General features: G+C 49.5%; 3 protein-coding genes across 8 annotated transcripts in view; 1 reads left to right on the top strand and 2 right to left on the bottom strand.

Annotated features, from left to right (window-relative positions):
• The window catches only part of HIRA (histone cell cycle regulator), a 95841-nt gene extending 93342 nt beyond the window's left edge, over window positions 1-2499 (bottom strand). Inside the window, exon 1 of one of the 4 annotated variants that reach the window (XR_008652583.2) lies at window positions 2205-2334. Coding sequence is in view for 3 of the 4 variants with exons in the window: in XM_055253596.2 (XP_055109571.1) it covers window positions 2205-2241 (37 nt within the window). In the remaining variant the exon portion in view is untranslated. Of the gene's footprint in view, window positions 1-2204 lie in introns of all 4 variants that reach the window. The other 3 variants (XM_055253596.2, XM_055253594.2, XM_063623345.1) reach the window with 3 other exon arrangements.
• Window positions 2500-2554: 55 nt separating this feature from the next.
• MRPL40 (mitochondrial ribosomal protein L40) lies at window positions 2555-6819 on the top strand. Of its 2 annotated transcripts, none has more exons than XM_055253668.2 (4): window positions 2555-3367; window positions 4021-4104; window positions 5481-5639; window positions 6382-6819. In XM_055253668.2, exons 1-4 carry the CDS (start codon window positions 3306-3308, stop codon window positions 6704-6706), a joined length of 630 nt encoding a protein of 209 aa, XP_055109643.1. In that variant the 5' UTR covers window positions 2555-3305; the 3' UTR covers window positions 6707-6819. The 2 variants fall into 2 exon arrangements, with proteins under 2 accessions (XP_055109643.1, XP_055109644.1); XM_055253669.2 differs by having other exon boundaries at window positions 2722-2740.
• Window positions 6820-11552: 4733 nt separating this feature from the next.
• On the bottom strand, window positions 11553-18472 carry C18H22orf39 (chromosome 18 C22orf39 homolog). 2 transcript variants are annotated; one of them, XM_055253672.2, is made up of 3 exons: window positions 18338-18472; window positions 18051-18218; window positions 11553-15047 (listed from the first exon to the last, which is right to left on the bottom strand). In XM_055253672.2, exons 1-3 carry the CDS (start codon window positions 18470-18472, stop codon window positions 14922-14924), a joined length of 429 nt encoding a protein of 142 aa, XP_055109647.1. In that variant the 3' UTR covers window positions 11553-14921. The 2 variants fall into 2 exon arrangements, with proteins under 2 accessions (XP_055109647.1, XP_055109649.1); XM_055253674.2 differs by having other exon boundaries at window positions 11553-12357.
• Window positions 18473-18555: the final 83 nt, after the last annotated feature.

Raw genomic sequence — 18555 nt, 5'->3', positions numbered from 1 at the left:
CCTCCCCAGTAGCTGGGACTACAGGTGCACGCCACCATGCCCAGCTAATTTTTGTATTTTTAGTAGAGATGGGGTTTCACCATGTTGGCCAGGATGGTCTCGATCTCTTGACCTAGTGATCCGCCCGCCTCAGCCTCCCAAAGTGCTGGGACTACAGGTGTGAGCCACTGTGCGATTACAGGTGTGAGCCACTGTGCCCAGCCTCTTTTCATTATTACTTATTATCTCAGATTTCTAAAGCACTTTACAGTTTGGGGAGCATTTTTTATATCTACGCTCCCAACTGAGTATCACAAGCATACTATGAAGTGGTTAGAGTAGATATTATCATGCTCCATTCTAGGGCTGTAGAGAGGCCCTCAGCAATAAGGGCCACTGTTGTGCTTGCTCCGCCAGGCTGATGCACTTGGCTGCTGATCTAAGTGTAGTCTCTTATTCATTTGTACCTAGTTCATCACTTAAGCATCTTGACTTATGTTTACATAGCATAAAACTTTTGGCCTACAAAGGAGCTTATCAAAAGGGAACGAGTTATATGACAGTAGAAGAGAGGCTGGAGAAGGGTAGGCTATTCACAAAAACTGATTTAGGTAAAGCATTTTAAAATAAAAATTCCATCAGACCTTCACACAGTAAACTAGTTCATAATAACATTTTTCCTTTCCTAATCACAAGCATAATTCATAATTACAATATTTGTCCAGTTCTCCAGGGAAAGATCTGCACAGTACACATCAGGAAATGCTCTTGGAGATCAACAGGAGAAATGAAACTAAAACTCAAGGCTTCTGCTTTCATGCACAGTAAACCTAACTTCATCTTGATAAATTATGAAAACCTCAGCTTTCTTACCTGTTTTAGCCAATATTTATCACATACCCATCATGTGGAAGAGGTTGCTCAATGCAGCAGGGCATACAGAAGGGATTGAGGCAGTCCCTACCCTGGGGGCATATGGAAAGTACCCTCACACCTTCCATGCAAGGCAAAACACACAGACAGTGATACAGCACATCTACCGGGGTAACTCAGGATGAACAGTTTCAAAAGAAACACGTGACCTCACTTACTCCTGAAAAATGGGAAAGATGTCACACAAGATGGAAGGAGAGAGAGGTGGCAGGAGGAGAACACACACATTATCAGTTCAGTTTAGTTGTGGTAGTAGAGAGCATCCTGGGACCAAATTCAAAACGAAAAAGCCACATGTTAAAATATCTATTCTCGCTCTTAAAGAAAACGGTAGCACCCTCTAGTCGCATTGCAAAGTAGAAATGAGGAACAAGACAGCATTAGGGTGACCCTTTGCCTGTCAACAGTCAGACAGGCCAGAATCAGGCCCTGGGCTGGAGGAGTCTCCCTGGGTTGATTTCTGTGCTACAGTGCTGTCAGCAGAGTGGGGTGGGGGAGGGGGTGCGCGCTTTTTTCATCTCCCTGGGGAGCAAACACCAACTCCTGCAGCAGTTCTGCCAACAAGGCAGAACTATGACGAAACTGATTACCACTAGCCTCTCTGTATCAGAGTCAAGATACGGGGTGGATGAGTCTGTTCCCCAAGGGTGTGCTTTGAGGCCACTGCCACAGAGCTAAGGAAGCGCCTCTCCTAGAACACACCTGTGCCCTATCTGCCCAACCCTAGTTCACCGTGATGTCCCAGCTCAGCATTAATCGTGGATCCCTCGCGGGGGCCCTGGGCCCCCAAACCCTCCTATTCAGGGACCACAATTCCCCAACTGGGGGCACTGTCACCAGATCCAGAGGGGCAGTAACAGTCCCTCTTGCAGATTTCGGATCTTCATCCTGCCACTGAAAGGCCACAAGGGGGATTTCGTCCCGGTTTCACCTTCAGGACCGTCTGAGCACTTCTCGGGCGATGCAGACCAGTGGAAGGCACTGGCTGGCACCAAGGCCCGCTCCTGGGAGCCAGGCCGCGGCCCCTCCAAGGACCACAGGTGGGCAGCGGAAGACTCGGAGCAAAGGCCAGGGGCGAAGATGGCCCTCGCTACGGTCAACCCGGAGCACGTGCTGGCGCTCACCGGCCTCTCCGTGCTGAGGACAAAGTCCGCTCCCGCCGGCTTCTTGGCTTGGGCACCGGGTACTGGGCGTCAGGGGCGAGACAGGCAGGACTTGCGCGCGCCCCGACTTGACTCCAGACCCCGACCCGACTTCGGGCTCGGCCTCCCGCGACCCCTGCGCGCACTCACCATTGTGGTTGACCCAGGTCGGCTTCAGGAGCTTCATTGTTCGGCCGCCGCCGCCGCCGGGCTGAGGCAAGCGCCGGGTCCCTCAGCGCGCCCGGGCCATGGAGCCACCGCCGCCGCTTCCTCCCGCGCCGCCCGCCCTCCGGCCGCCGCCCGCCCCGCGCCCTCAGGGCCGCCGCGCCATCGCCGGCCCGCGCCCCCCTCCGCCGCCACAGCCGCCACCCGCGCTCGGCCGCCGCCGCCGCCACCACAGCCGCATCCCCTGCGCCGCTCCTCCTCAGGCGGCTCCCGGGCAACGCCGGAAGTCACGGCGCGCACCTGCCAAATCGCCCCGGCGGGAAACCGCTCCCCACGCGGACTGGGCCGCCCCGGCTCCTCGGCTGGCAGGGGCTTCGGGTCGGGCCCGGGCGCCCAGAGAAGGGGCGGTTCGCCTGGACGGCGGACAGCGAGCGGGGCCTGGAGTTGCAACCCGGGCCGGCCGCAGAGGCAGGCGGGGCCCAGGTGGCGTGGACCGCCCGTCACCAGCTCTGCCTTGCCAGGCTGAGTCCGACTTATTAACTAGCTTCCGTCATTCATCAACACGCGCTATTGAGCATCTTGCGAGCGCCGGGTTCCGCGCCGGCGCCAGAATGCGATCCGGGCTTCGGACTCGAACGAATGCGGGGGACGAGCCAACCCTGGTGGGGGAGGCTGGGGCGGACGCGTTTATTAGAAGATCGGGGCCGTTTGCCTAGACATGACCATTTGGACTCGGAGGAGCACAGGGACGCCCCCTCGGCCGCTCCGGCTGCACTGTGGGACCGCGGCCCGCGCGAGGGCGCAGACCGACCAACCGGCTAGGGCCTGGCTGGCGGGACTGTGCCCGCTGCAGAGGCGCGCTCGCAGCCCAGGGCGGGGACGGAAGGGAGGACCCCGAGCCGCGTGAAGCGCAAGGCGCTCGTGTGTGCGCAGCGGACGCCCGAGGCGGGGCTGCGTCGGGGGCGGGGACAGGCGCGTCCCAGCCCCCGCAGCCGGAACGCCTGAGCGCTGGGCGGCTGGTCTGCCGGATCTCAGCAGGGGGCACCGCGGGCCGGACTGCGGAGGGGCGCACGCCCGGAAGCGGCGATGGTAGCCATGACGGCCTCCGTGTTGCGAGGTATCTCGCTAGCCCTGCGCCGGACTAGCGGGTGAGTGCGGACGCTGGCCGGATAGCGGAGTGCCCAGGGCGCGTGCGGGGTCTTCGCGCCTGTCCGCCAGGACTCGCCTGTGCTCCCTGCTCGCCTCCCAGTCCACGAATATCTCAGGGATGAGCCATCTGATCGTGACTCTTATGCATGAAAATCTGAGCACCCTGGCAAGCAGGGGTCCTGCTCAAGTCCTCTGTGGTGTGAACGAAAGATTTTGAAAAATCTCCCACGTTGACCTTGCTGTCACATCAAGTAGTTACAAGTGCCCCGGGTTCGGGAGCATTGTAATTTTTTATTTTCCTGTGAAGTGGGAGAGAATCAGATATTTATTTATTAGAGACAGAGTCTCGCTCTGTCGCCCAGGCTGGAGTGCAGTGGCGCGATTTCGGCTCACTGCAACCTCTGCCTCCCGGGTTCAGGCAGTTCTGCCCCGGCCTCCCGAGTAGTTCGGATTACAGGCACCCAACACCATGCCCGGCTAATTTTTGTATTTTTAGTAGAGACGGGGTTTCACCATGTTGGCCAAGCTGGTCTTGAGCTCCTGACTTCGCGATCCACCCGCCTTGGCCTCCCAAAATGCTGGGATTACAGACGTGAGCAACCGCGCCTAGCCTCGAAAAGCAGATATTTATACATGCTCTTGTATCTTTCAGGTTTCTGGGAACTTGGCAGAGGCAGATTAGAGAGACTCACCAGCGAGCGTCATTGTTGTCTTTCTGGGAACTCATTCCCATGAGGTAAAACTCAACCGAGGGCCTGACCTCTGGGGGTATAGGTGTCAGTCGATGTGTAGAGAACAAACCAAGAATGCTGGATGTGTGGTTTGCAAAATTAACAGCCTACAAAGTTTCTCAGTTAAATTTAGGCCGATGCTTTTCTGTCTTTCCAACATTTTCCAAACCATAGATTGCTGTTTGTAATTTTTAAAATTTGAGTTTAAGTAAGTATTCTCCTTGAAGGGATTCTTGTGTGTTTTAAAGGACACAGCTTAAGTTTCTGTTTCTTCATGAGCCTTCCTCTTCCCTGCCCATTCTGAGGCCCTGGAGAGTGTGGGGAAGATGCAAGTATTAAAGGTATTTCCATCTGGCACTCTCGACTCTTTGTAGATACTTGATTCAGTCAATCTTGATGGTAAAGGATTTGATTTTTCTTTTTTTTTTTTTTTTTTTTTGAGATGGAGTCTCACTGTGTCACCCAGGCTGGAGTGCAGTGGTGTGACCTCGGATCACTGCAACCTTCGCCTCTTGGGTTTAACTAATTCTGCCTCAGCCTCCCAAGTAGCTGGGATTACAGGCGCCCACCACCACGCCCGGCTAATTTTTGTATTTTTAGTAGAGATGAGGTTTTACCATGTTGGTCAGGCTGGTCTGGAACTCCTGATCTCAGGTGATCCACCCACCTCAGCCCCCCCCCAGTGCTGGGATTACAGGCCTGAGCCACCGCACCCGGTCCACAAATCAATTTTAATAGTAATGAGCTTCTAATCTAACAGTTTGATATTTTCACTTTTGAGTGTAATCCCAAGGCACACCTGAATCCCAGCAGTGAAGAGGAACACTTCCCCTGATTTTATACCCTGATGCCTCTTGTTGCTTTTGTACTTTTTTTTTTTTTTTTTGAGACAGAGTCTCGCTCTGTTACTCAAGCTGGAGTGCAGTGGCGTGATCTCATCCCACTGCAACCTCCACCTCCCAGGCTCAAGTGATTCTCCTGCCTCAGCTTCCCGAGAAGCTGGGATTACAGGTGTGCACCACCACACCCGGCTAATTTTTGTATTTTTAGTAGAGACAGGGTTTCGCCATGTTGGCCAGGCTGGTCTCGAACTCCTGATCTTGGGCGATCTGCCCGCCTTTGCCTCCCAAAGTGCTGGGATTACAGGCGTGAGCCACTAAACCCGGCTGCTTTTGCACTGTTTCTTGTAATTGATGGCACCCACACAGGTCTCACAAGTACTGTGGGGTGGAGTACCTCCTCACCATGCTGAGCTCATGAGTCAGTCATGCACAGCTCCTTCCCCCAGTGGAGAGGTCAATATGGGGTACTTACCATCTTGTCTCTCAGTAGGTTCATGAGACCAAAGAGGAAAATGTTTAATATTTGCTTTATCTATTAGATCAGAACCTCCTCGAAAGAAGAAGAAGGTAGATCCTAAAAAAGACCAAGAAGCAAAGGAGCGCTTGAAAAGGAAAATCCGAAAACTGGAAAAGGCTACTCAAGAGCTAATTCCTATTGAAGATTTTATTACCCCTCTAAAGTTCTTGGATAAAGCAAGGTAAGGATCCTTCTCTAGGGATGAAGTCCTCAGGACAAAGGAGTAATATCAACTTCAGGTAGTTGTGTCTGTAGTTCACACCTGTGATAGTCACTGGTCAGTAGGCTGGCTTCAGCTGACTTGGCCCTAATGAGTCCTTGCTCCTTTTGGGAGCAGGAGAAAGCATCCTTGGGTGGTACTCTTGAATGGCTCTGGGTGGGAAAGAACCTAAGACATCTAATAATCCAGATACTTAAGCACTGCTCTGGAGTTCATGTTGTTGCTGTCATGCATGAGGAGTCTTGGCTGTTTCTGATCCCTTGGGCCTGGAGTCTGAAGCCCTCACCTCATCCTAACAGTAGAAAACCCTTGGCCTCTTGTTTTATCATGCAGATACCTTTAGTTGGTATTTGTTGGGATTCTACTGTTTGCAGGGTTAACAGCTCCTACTACCGTTTTGTAAGCAGTGTGCACCATCTATAAAGGGACAGGTGTTAAAGTCATCTCTCACCCAAGGGAGTATTTGCTTGGGCAGAGGAAGTGCTACCAGTCTCCTCAGATCATCTGTTCTTCTGACAGCAAATGACCTTGGTTCCCAGCATCAGTTGCAGCTGCAGCCATATTCAACATTCCATTTCTTAATTTGTCCCAAACTTGTTTTATCTCCTAAGTCCTGTCTGTGTCTGGCAATGGGAATACTTGTGTCAGTTGCAGTCACAGATTTACATGCCAGTGAGGTTGGTAACCCTTAGCTTCTTTGCAGAGAGCGGCCTCAGGTGGAGCTCACCTTTGAGGAGACTGAGAGGAGAGCTGTGCTTCTGAAGAAGTGGTCCTTGTACAAGCAGCAAGAGCATAAGACGGAGAGGGACACCATCAGGGCTATGCTAGAAGCCCAGCAGGAAGCTCTGGAGGAACTGCGACTCGAATCCCCGAAGCTCCATGCTGAGGCCATCAAGCGGGATCCTAACCTGTTCCCCTTTGAGAAGGAAGGGCCACATTACACACCACCGATCCCTAACTACCAGCCCCCTGAAGGCAGGTACAATGACATCACCAAGGTGTACACACAAGTGGAGTTTAAGAGATAGACTTGCAGGCTGCTTTTGTTAACATGCTGCCCCTGAGAGTAGGAATGACCAGGGTTCAAGTCTGCTTTCCACAGAATCAGGCATGCTGTTAATAAATACTGGTTTAATCAAAATGCTCCTTTGTCTTGTATTAGAATTTTTTTTTTAATTTTTTTTTTTGAGACAGAGTCTCACTCTGTTGCCCAGGCTGAGTGCAGTGACACAATCTCGGCTCACTGCAAACTCTGTCTCTCTGGTTCAAGCGATTCTCCTGTGTCAGCCTCCTGAGTATCTGGGATTACAAGTGTGTGCCACCACGTGTGGCTAATTTTTGTATTTTTAGGAGACAGAGTTTTGCCATGTTGGCCAGGCTGGTCTCGAAATCCTGACCTCAAGTGATCCGCCTACCTTGGCCTCCCAAAGCACTGGGATTATAGGTGTCAGCCACCACGCCCAGCCAGAATTAAAATTAATTCACCAGGCCAGGCTCAGTGGCTCATGCCTGTAATCCCGGCACTTTGGGAGGCCAAGGCAGGTGGATCACGAAATGAGGTCAGGAGATCGAGACCATCCTAGCTAACACAGTGTAACCCCGTCTCTACTAAAAATACAAAAAAAAATTAGCTGGGCATGGTGGCGGGCGCCTGTAGTCCCAGCTAATCGAGAGGCTGAGGCAGGAGAATGGTGTGAACCTGGGAGGTGGAGCTTGCAGTGAGCTGAGATCACACCACTGCACTCCAGCCTGGGTGAAAGAGCAAGACTACATCTCAAAGAAAAAGTTAATTCACCTAAGATGGATGGAGGTGACAGATGCTGCCCTTCGCCAGGTAATGGGAAGAAGATGACAAAGACATCAACCACTGCCCTCAAATGGGGAAAAAAAAATGTGTACAAAGAAGATTCCAAGGGTATAGTGAAAATACCAACAGGAGTCAAAGTAACAGAGGAGTGGTGGGAAAGGAAGTTGCCAGCTGGAAAGGCATGCGGAGAAGCAGGGCCTTCCTGATAGGAAAGACCGAAGAACCACCTTTGTGTTTTCAGCTGGGGTTAGGGGGAGGCAGAAGAGTGTGGAGCAGGCCAGGGACATACTAGTTAATAAAGATGCTGTGGCCCCCAAGAGGGTGTGAGGCCTCAGGCTGCCATTATAAACTACCATAGACTGGGTGGCTTAAACAACAGAAATTTATTTTCTCACAATTCTGGGGGCTAGAACTCCTGAGATCAAGGTACCAGCAGGCTTGTTTTCTGAGTCTTTCTCCTTAGCTTGCAGATGGCCACCTTTTCCCTCAGAGGGTCGTCCCAGTCTGTTTCCTAATTTTTTATAGACACCAGTTATACTGGAATAGGGCCCACCTAATGACCTCATTATAACTTAATTATCTCTTTAACGATGCTACCTCCAAATGCCTCCTAATACAGTCACATTCTGAGGTATGGCGTTGGGGGGAGTGGGAGGGTCGTATGGGTAGGACTTCAACATAGGAACTGTAGGGGACACAATTCAGCCGGTCACAGTACAGGCCCAGTGTATGAATAGAGCCATTTTCCCCAGTGGCTTGGATCACAACCTCAGAAAGGATTGTTTTTTTTTGTTTTTTTTACCACCTTAGTGCAGGTAAACCAGGAAAACATTTCACTGGAATAAGAAGTTAGGTTGTCTTCCTAGCGTGTAGTTCACTTTTTTCCCTTTTTTAAAAATTATGGTGGCCAGGCACCATGGCTCACGCCTGTAATCCCAGCACTTTGGGAGGCCTAGGTGGGCAGATCATCTGAGGTCAGGAGTTCGAGACCAGCCTGACCAACATGGTGAAACCCCGTCTCTACTAAAAATACAAAATTAGCTAGGTGTGGTGGCACATGCCTGTAATCCCAGCTACTCGGGAGGCTGAGGAAGGAGAATCGCTTGAATCCGGGAAGTGGAGGTAGTAAGCTGAGATCACACCACTGCACTCCAGCCTGGGCAAGAAGAGTGAAACTCCCCCTCAAAAAAAAGAAAGTAGTGGTAAAATACACATAAACTTTACTATCTTCATCATTTCTAACTGTATGGCTCAGTGGTATTGAGGACATTCATACCATCAGACAACATCACCACCATCCATCCATCTCCAGAACTCTTCATTGCAAAACTGAACTCTACCCATTAAACCATAATTCCCTGTTCCCCTCTTCCCCCAACCCCTGGCAACCACCATTCTACCTTTTCTGTGATTTTAACTATTCTTAAGTACCTCACAGAAGTGGAATCATAGTGTTTGTCTTTTTGTAACTGGCTTATTTCACTGAGCATAATCCTCAGGGTTCATCCATGTTATATAGCACGTATCAAATTTCCTTTTCGTGGCTGAATTAATGTTCTATTATATGTATGCCACATTTTCCTTATCCATCTGTTGATGGACACTTGGGTTACCTTCCGCATTTTACTATTGTGAATAATGCTTCTATGAACACAGGAGTACAAATATCTCTTCAAGACTGTGCTTTATTTTAAATATACACCCAGAAGTGGAACTGCTGGATCATATGGTGACTCTATTTTTAATTTTTTGAGGAAGTGCCATAAGGCTTTCCATGGCTGCTGTAACATTATATATTCCCACCAATAGTGCACAAGGATTCCAATTTTTCTTTTTTTTTTTTTGGAGTCGGAGTTTCACTCTGTCGCCCAGGCTGGAATGCAGTGGCATGATCTTGGCTCACTGCAACCACCACCTCCCAGGTTCAAGCAATTCTCCTGCCTCAGCCTGCTGAGCCGGGACTACAGGCGTGTGCTACCATGCCCAGCTAATTTTTTTTTTTTGTATTTTTAGTAAAGATGGGGTTTCGCCATGTTGGCCAGGCTGGTCTCGAATTCCTCACCTCAGGTGATCCACCTGCCTTGGCCTCCCAAAGTGCTAGGATTACATATGTGAGCTACCACACCCAGCCAAGGTTCCAATTTTTCTACATCCTTACCACACTTTTTTTTTTTTTAATAGTAGCCATCCTAATAGGTGTGAGGTGGTATCCCACTGTGGTTTTGACTTGCATTTCCCTAATGGCCAGTGATGTTGAGCATCTTTTTATGTGCTTTTTGGCCATTTGTATGTCTATTCAAGTCCTTGCCTTTTTTTTTTTTGAAACAGTCTCACCCTGTTACCCACGCTGCAGTACAGTGGCGTAATCTCGGCTCACTGCAACCTCCGCCTCCCGGGTTCAAACAAATCTCCTGCCTCAGTCTCCCAAGCAGCTGGGATTACAGGTGCATGCCACCACACCTGGCTAATTTTTATATTTTTAGTAGAGATGGGGTTTCACCATGTTGGCCAGGCTGGTCTTGAACTGCTGACTTCAGGTGATCCGCCTGCCTCAGCCTCCCAAAGTGCTGGGATTACAGGCCTAAGCCACAGTGCCCAGCCCCTTGCCCATTTTTGAACTTTTTTTCTCATTGAGTTTTAGGAGTTCTCTATAATTCTACTAATCTCTTATTAGAGATATGATTTGCAAATATTTTCTCCCATTCTGTGGATTGCCTTTTTATTCTGTCGATGTGTCTTTTTTTTTTTTTTTAAGAGATAGGGTCTTGCTCTGTCACCCAGGCTAGAGTGCAATAGTGCAATCATAGCTCACTGTAACCTCAAACTCCTGGGCCCAAGCAATTCTCCTACCTCAGCCTCCTGAGTAGCTAGGACTATAGACAGACACCACCATGCCCAGCTACCTTTTTTCTTAAACTTGTAGAGATGGGGTCTTGCTATATTGTCCAAGCTGGTCTTGAACTCCTGGCCTCAAGCAATCCCCTTATGTCAGCCTCCCGAAATGCTGGGATTACAGACATGATCTACAGTGCCTGGCCTGATAGTGTGTTTTTTAAAAAAATTCTTCTAGAAGGAATGGAGGCAGGGTTTTACTATGTTGCCCAGGCTGGTCTTGAACTCCTGGGCTCAAGTGATCCTTCCACCTCGGCCTCCAATAGTGCTGGGACTACAGGAGTGAGCCACTATGCCCGGCCGATAGTCTTTTGATGTGAAATTTAGTGCCTTTAATTTTCATGAAGTCCAATTTGTCTATTTTTTCTTTTTAATGTTGATGACTTTGGTGTCATATCCAAGAAACTACTACCAAATCCAACGTTGTGAAGATATTCCCTATATTTAATTTTAAGCTCTTACAATTTCGGTCAATTTTGAGTTAACTTTCGTATATGATGTTTGGTAAGGGTCCAACTTCACTCTTGGATATCCAGTTTCCAGGCATCAACCATTTGTTGAAAAGACTGTCCTTTCCATAGCCTGGGCGATCCTCTTACCTCAGCCTTCCAAGTAGCTGGGACTACTGCTTTTTTAAAAAAAAAAACTTCGTTTTAAAACTCTTATCAGTCCTGGATAAAAATGTTCCCTAAGGATTCTAAGTCCTTTGGCCCCACCTGAGACAAATGCTGAATGGAACCTACTTTTCACAACCTCCACTGCTGCCTCTGAGGTCCACGTCATCGTCAGGTTTTGCCTGTTCTATTGCAGTGGCCAACCGATCTAAGCACCCCACCCCTTCTCTGAACAGCAGCCAGAGGTCTCTAGAACCAGGTCAGGTCAGGTCTTTGGCTACCTGCCACCCAGAGAATCTCATACCCAGATTCCTGATCACAGCTCACAGCACCCCCTCCGGTCAACACATGGTGTCAGGTCCCTCTGCCTTTGTGGGTCCCTTTCTCTGCCTGACAGGAGTTGAGCCTCTTCATCCAGGTTTGGGCTCAGACACTGAGGCCTTCCCCACCTCCCCGCTCAAGGTACGTGTCCAGCACAGGTGCTTGATAGCAGTGCTTTTTTAAAACAGTAGGTTTCATCTGTTAGGTTGTAAAATCAGTTCAGTAGGTCATGGCCGACAGTTTGTTTTCAACTTTTTATTTTGAAGTAATTATAGATTCACAGGAGGTTGCATAGGAGGTTGTCTAGGGAGGTCCTGGGTACCCTTGCCCCAGACTCCCCCAATATTAACACCTTATACACTACAGCACAGCGTCAGGACCCAGAAATTGACATTGGTACAGTCTACAGAACATACTCAGTTTCCCCAGTTACATCTGTACTGCTTTGTGTACCTAACTCTACACAATTTTAACTTCATTTATAGCACTGTGTAACCACCAGTCAGGCTGACAGATGGTTTTCAACACCACAGGACTCCCTCGTGTGAACCACCCCCTCACCATCCCTAACCTAACCCCTGGTAACCTTTAATCTGTTTTCCATCTCTATAATTACATTATTTCACCAATGTTACATAAATGGAATCCTGCTACATGTATGTTTTCAAGATTGGCTGTTTTTGCTCTGAAGAATTTCCTTGAGTTTCATCTGAGTTGCTGTGTGTACAGCAGTTACTGAAAATGGCACTATATCACATATAGTACGGATACATATTGTCTTGTATTTCAACAATAATATGCTATATATAATAGTCGATGCCAGATAATGATGTAAAATACTTATTATTAATATGGGGTTTTATCCAAAACATTTATTTTTATTTTTAAAATATTTATTTAGAGACGGGGTCTCACTCTGTTGCCCAGGCTGGAGTGCAGTGGCACGATCATAGCTGACTGCAACCTCAAACTCCTATCCTCAAGTGATTCTTCTGCCTCAGCCTCCCAAGTAGCTGAGATTACAGGTGTGAGCCACACCTAGCACCTGTCCAAAAAGTTTGAAAGATATTGCTCTTATTACAGTATTTGTTTTCTTCATACCACCACCATAAAAAAAATTATCCAAACTGCTTCAGAAATTACCACCATTTTATTTTTATTTTGAGACAGGATATCGCTCTGTCACCCAGGTTGAAGTGCACTGGGGCACAATCATGGCTCACTGCAGCCTCAAACTCCTGGGCTCAAACGATCCTCCTATCTCAGCCTCCCAAGTAGCTGGAACTACAAATGCGCGCCACCATGCATAGCTCATTTATTTTTTGTAGAGATGGGGTCTTGTTACGTTGCCCAGGCTGGTCTCGAACTCCTGGGCTCAAGCAATCCTCCCACCTCAGCCTCCCAAAGTGCTGGGATAACAGCCGTGAGCCACCACATCCGGCCACCATTTTAAATTCCTATTTATTGATGTTTAATGTCTGTCTTTTACCCAAACTACAACAGAAACTCTTTGAAGACAACTTGTCTGTTTCAAAACTGTCGTCTTCTAAGCCTCAAACCCTGTCCAACATGTGGACACTCAGATGTTGTGAAGGAATTGACACAGAAACAAATGCAGGAACATCCTGTCCAGAGAGATTATCTGTTGATGTGGAACTTGAGTAGTGAAGGAGGCAAAATATGATAGTCGCACTACAGAGGCAGGACTTAATGCTTCCTAACAGAGCATGAAGCCGCACACTGCATACCTTGCTAAACAAGCAGGTGGCAGGGAGCGTGGCTGCACTGAGGGGAGGCCCCTCATGGACTGGGGTGCTGGCTGGCATGCCCTGGCTTTTGCTGCACTCTCCAGCTCCGCCCCGGGAACCTGAAGGCAGCTGCTGCAATCCCAGGCATCACATGCAGGCTGCAAATTCATTTTATTATTTTATTTTTGAGACAGAGTCTCACTCTGTCGGCCAGGCTGGAGTACAGTGGCACGATCTCAGCTCACTGCAACCTTTGCCTCTGGGGTTCAAGTGATTCTCCTGTCTCAGCTTCCCGAGTAGCTGGGATCACAGGCATGTGCCACCATGCCCAGCTAATTTTTGTATTTTTAATAGAGATGGGGTTTCACCATGTTGGCCAGGCTGGTCTCAAACTTCTGACCTCAAGTGATCCACCCGCCTCGGCCTCCCAAAGTGCTGGGATTACAGCAGACTGCAAATTCAGATGCCCCTTCCCTGTGTTTAAGAGTAAGAAAAACCTTGTAGATCTCTAGCAGTCTTCCTCTCTTCCCTCACTGGGTGGAAATGCTCATTATTAAACCAGCCACAGCCATGCTGGAGGCACCCTGGTTGCCTTAGACACACCAATACTCCCCTGATGATGGGGGAACGCTGGCTCCTCTTTAGATGCTCCTGATCTTGGGATCCCGTGAGCACAACCCCCACCCCCGCCCCCACTGTTCGCAGACACAGACAGGGGCTCTTAGGGAGCACAGGAGAAAACACACTCAAGTGGGGAAATACTGTTCTTTAATGGACACCCTTCTGAAGTGATAGATTCTTCTGCCCCAAAGAACAAATTAAAAGATATTCAACTTGCTGCCTGTGTCCAGGAAAAGAGCAGGGAGGGTGCTGGGCACAGACCCAGCCTAGCCCTCAGCATCACACGACAGGGCCACCACAGGATGAGAAACCATTCTATTAGTAATAAAGAGACCTCTTCAAGAAATAGTGTTTTTGGTGGTTCATACATTTTAAAACACAAGAGAATAAGCATACAAATTTCTACAACTGTCCAGGTACAACACTGTTACACACAAAATCTAACAAATGTGAAGTTAATTTTCAGCTTCTATTTGAAATCAGATGAAATGGCTTTTGATACATTAACCACCAGCGGAAATTTTGAGGGAAGGAGTCCTTAATTCTATATGTCTTGGACTTGGATTTCTTCAGCTGAGTCCACAAACACTCTTTATGCAAGGTTGTGTGTTCTGTAGCTGTGTGCATGTCTTAAAAACCAGAGTCTCCAGGGGCCGACCTGGGAGCCTAAGAAGTGAAGCCTGCTGGTGCAGAGGGGCCAGCAAGCCCTGCCTGCTTGGCACACCTGCCTGCATGTGCAGTGGAACTGAGCGAGTGGAGCAGAGTGTGAGCACTCACAATGCTCACCAAACCTGGGACGTGGCAGGCAGTTTCCCAAGGACTAGGAAAGACATTCACAGTGGCACAACTGTTTAGCTACCTCATTATGATCCACCTGTGTGTCCACACAGGTCAGGCCTACCCTTCAATTTACCTGAGAAGCCTAGACCTCAGGACCACCATCTCCTATGCTACCATGCCCAGCCTGACCTGGCTGCTCACAAGTACCTGCCATAATGCTGGGCCTCCTGGAAGCTCTAAAGCGGTGCAATTGTCCTGCAGAACATCGCAGTGTCAGGGTATCCTGCATGCAGGTGAGGGGTGGGCAAGTAGGGCTAGCAATGTCCTGCTCCATGTTCCTGTGAGCAAGAGCTCACAGGGACCCATTAGACTGTGTAGGCTGGTCACAGTCCCCAGGGCTGCGCAACAGCAACTTGAAACAGACTGAGGAAGCTGCACAGGCCAATGGCAGGGGTGCTTGTCACTCGTCCTTCTCCTGCGGCAGAGGGAGATGCCAATCTGGAGGGGGGCTCTGCCTCGGGGCCCACACCAGGATGTGCTTCCGTGTAGCCCGGACTCGTGCCCGCTCGCTCTCACAGAGGGATTGCTGTGCAAATGAGACTCTAGTCACTCCCCAGGCTCTGAACACCCTCAAGACCCCTGTACCTCCCCCCACTCATCACCCTCTGAAACACAGATGGACGGGCAGGGCCTATGGTATACACCACTCTGCAGCACAGCTGCTTCCACCTACTATACTTTGGCGATTCTTCCATATTAGTGCACAGAGATGGAGATCATTTTTTTCCTCACAAGCTACTGTGAAAAACTACTGAATAGGTCATAATAATTTGAGGAATTTTTAAATATATTCTCCTGGACCTCGGGGCTCAATGGCTCTGGTTGACCTCATGAGTCTGGGGCATATTCACCTTCTGAGAGTGAGCCTGGGGGTGCTGAGTGGAGATGAGAGAAGAGTCTGAGAGAGCAGCTGTGGGGAGCTGCAGGGAGGAATGTGTTAGGGAGAAGGGAGGAAGACGAGGAAGAAATACATGTCCTGGGTATCCTGGAAGGGCGGGAAGAGTCCAGAGGACAGACCACCCGCCTGAGTGGTGCCACAAGTGCCACTTAACACATCAGCTTCTCTTGGCTGCTGTCTCCCAATACAGACACAAGTCAGTGTATCACAACATGGGTGACCTTTGCTGTGGGCCCTTGGTAGGTATCAGGTGCTATGTGAGCCTCTTTACACAGATAATTTAATCTGTCTACATGTCTGTCTTTGTTCAAGCTCTATTGCCTCAAATAAAATATTTTGATCGTGGTTAAAAAGCTATCAGAAATGTAGTACAGAATATTAAAGATGCCCAAATGTCCATTCCCAATGTGGCAGTTAACAGCTTCCCTGATACCATTTTTTGGTCCAAATTTTAGAGCTAACATATGTTTCCCTAAAGATGGGATAATCTTCTGCTAGCTAGTCTACTTCCTGCTTTCTTTTCACTAAACAATACACTGTAGGCACTTTTCTATACCCAGGTAGATGACTGACCATTCTTTCCAAAGGCTATCCGGTATTTCACTTTGTGGAAAAAGCTATTTGGTCAAATGTCTATTAGTGAAATTTAGGTTGTTTTCAGCTTTTGCAGTATCAAAAACATAATTAGCATTCTGAACTTTTAACTGTACACCGTTATCCAATTACTTCCCTAGGATAAAGTTCCAGAAGTAAAACTTAAGGTCAAAAGGTATGTATCTGACATTTACATAATCAGAACACCCGACACCCCCACCAACACTACACAACTACCCAGAATTCTTCAAAACTCTATCAACACTTACCACTTTCTGCTGGGCAAAACCCGCTGTTACTGTCATTTAGACTTATATACCTAACACCTGGCCATTTGGTTTTTTCTTTTTTTTTTCTTGAGAGGGAGTCTTACTCTGTTGCCCAGGCTGGCCTGCAGTGACACGATCTCGGCTCATTGCAACCTCCGCCTCCCAGGTTCAAGCAATTCTCCTATCTCAGCCTCCCGAGTAGCTGGGGTTACAGGTGTGTGCCACCATGCGTGGCTAATTTTCATATTTTTAGTAGAGATGGGGTTTCACCATGTTGCCAGGCTGGTCTCGAACTCCTGACCTCAGGTGATCTGCCCACCTTGGCCTCCCAAAGTGCTAGGATTACGGGCATGAGCCACCACGCCCAAGCTTTTTTCCTTTTTTATTATTTTTATAAAGATGGAGTCTCACCATGTTGCCCATGGCTGGTCTCAAGCTCCTGGGCTCAAGCGATCCTCTTGCCTTGGCCTCCCAAAGTGCTGAGATTACAGGTGCCCACCACCATGCCCAGCTGGCTTTCTTTTTTAATGAATTGCTTGTGTCCTTTGGCCATTTTTCCATTCTGAAATAATCCCTATATTTCTTATTGATATATATATATAACAGCTCTTTATACACACACACGCACATATGTATACATTAAAGTTATCAATCTCTTGCTATATAAGCTGTCAGCTTTCTTACATTTTTTTGACTTTCACATATTATGGAATAGTCATCACTGTCTTTTATACAGCAGTCTGGTTTCCACATCAGTTCATCTCTTTCAGATCACTGTATACACCTAACAATGTTGAAGTGTTGATCAGTCCCATTGATTCTCATTCCTCGGCACTCCCCATGAGCCTCGCACCTTGCGGCTGGCTTCTCTCCTTCTCCTCTCCCACAAGGGGTCCACTATAGCACTATATTCTACACTACCGTGTGGGTGCCAGGAGGGCAGAGACTCTTATCACTCGTGCATCCCCAAGAGCACCCAATGTGATACGTATTTGCTGGACGAAAAAACAACCAGAACCACCTCCTTACCGGTCTCTCTGCTCTTGTAATATATTCTCTACACCCTAGCAAAGAGATTGAACTTTTTTTCCCTCTCTCTTTTTTTTTTTTTTTCCTGAGACAGGTCTCCCTCTGTTGCCCAGGCTGGTGTGCAGTGGTGTGATCATAGCTCATTGCAGCTTTGAACTCCTGGGCTTAGGCGATCCTCCCGCCTCACCTTCCCAAGTAGCTGGGACCACAGGTGCACGCCACCACACTTTGCTAACAGACTGATCTTTTAAAGATATAAATCGAATTATGCTTCCCAGCACACTTTAGACTAAACTCTAAACTCCGTATCAAGGCCCGCCAGGTCGCTGGTATACCGCTCTCCAACCATCCACCTACCCTCTGCTTCAGGAACCAAGGCCTTATCTGTTTCTCAGCGGTGTCTACCGGGGCTGGATGAAGGCTGGCTCCTGGTCACTCAGGACTCAGCAACATCACCTCCTGCGTAGGCCAGCCGATGACCCTAACACTGGACGGCTGCCCTCTTCCCTCTCTAAACCACTCTACACCCTCCTTGCTAGTCTCCTTCGTTGTCTTTCACGCCCTCTGAAAGTCCTGTTGATATGCTAACTTACACAATCTCTCAAAAGAAGGGAAGCGTGAGGAGGGTAGGGACCCCGACAGTCCCCGGCTAGGTCGCGGGGCCTGGGGCGTGGAGGGGTGGGGAAAGCTGGGCCCTGCAAGGCGCTCCGAAGCGCCGCCCCGCTCCCTCCCGGCGCACCTGGGCCTCGGCGCTCCGGCGCTCCTCCCAGTCGCGGCAGCTGGCCAGGTCGCGCTGCCACTGTTCGCAAGCCGGCCGCTCGCCGTGGACGTAGTAGTGGTGTAGGAAGTGCCTGGCGCTGCGGCACAGCTTCCACTCGGCGCGGTAGGCCTCGCAGGGGCGCGGCGGCTGCGGCGAGAGGCGGCGCCTGAGCGGGGCCCGGCGGCCGCGCCCCACGCCCCGAGCCTGTCCCGTTCCCTCCCTCCGTAAAACCCCGGTGGTTCCCGGCTCCGACCGAGCACACTCACCTGCCAACCGCTGCCGTCCGCCATGTCTGGGCGACCGGCGCGCCAAGCCCGCCCCTCAGTCCGCCACCCAATGAAGAATGAAGAAAACGGCACCTCGTGATCGACTGACAGAAGAACTAATGAGCACCGAAACATTCAATTACGTCTTCGCCCCCCTCTTCGAGAAGCGCCGACAAACGGGACGAGCAACCAATAGCAACCGAGGGCGGCTGCGGCGC

The sequence above is a fragment of the Symphalangus syndactylus genome, chromosome 18, assembly GCF_028878055.3.
Source record: "Symphalangus syndactylus isolate Jambi chromosome 18, NHGRI_mSymSyn1-v2.1_pri, whole genome shotgun sequence".
NCBI lineage: Eukaryota > Metazoa > Chordata > Mammalia > Primates > Hylobatidae > Symphalangus > Symphalangus syndactylus.
This window is presented reverse-complemented; position numbering and strand designations above follow the sequence as displayed.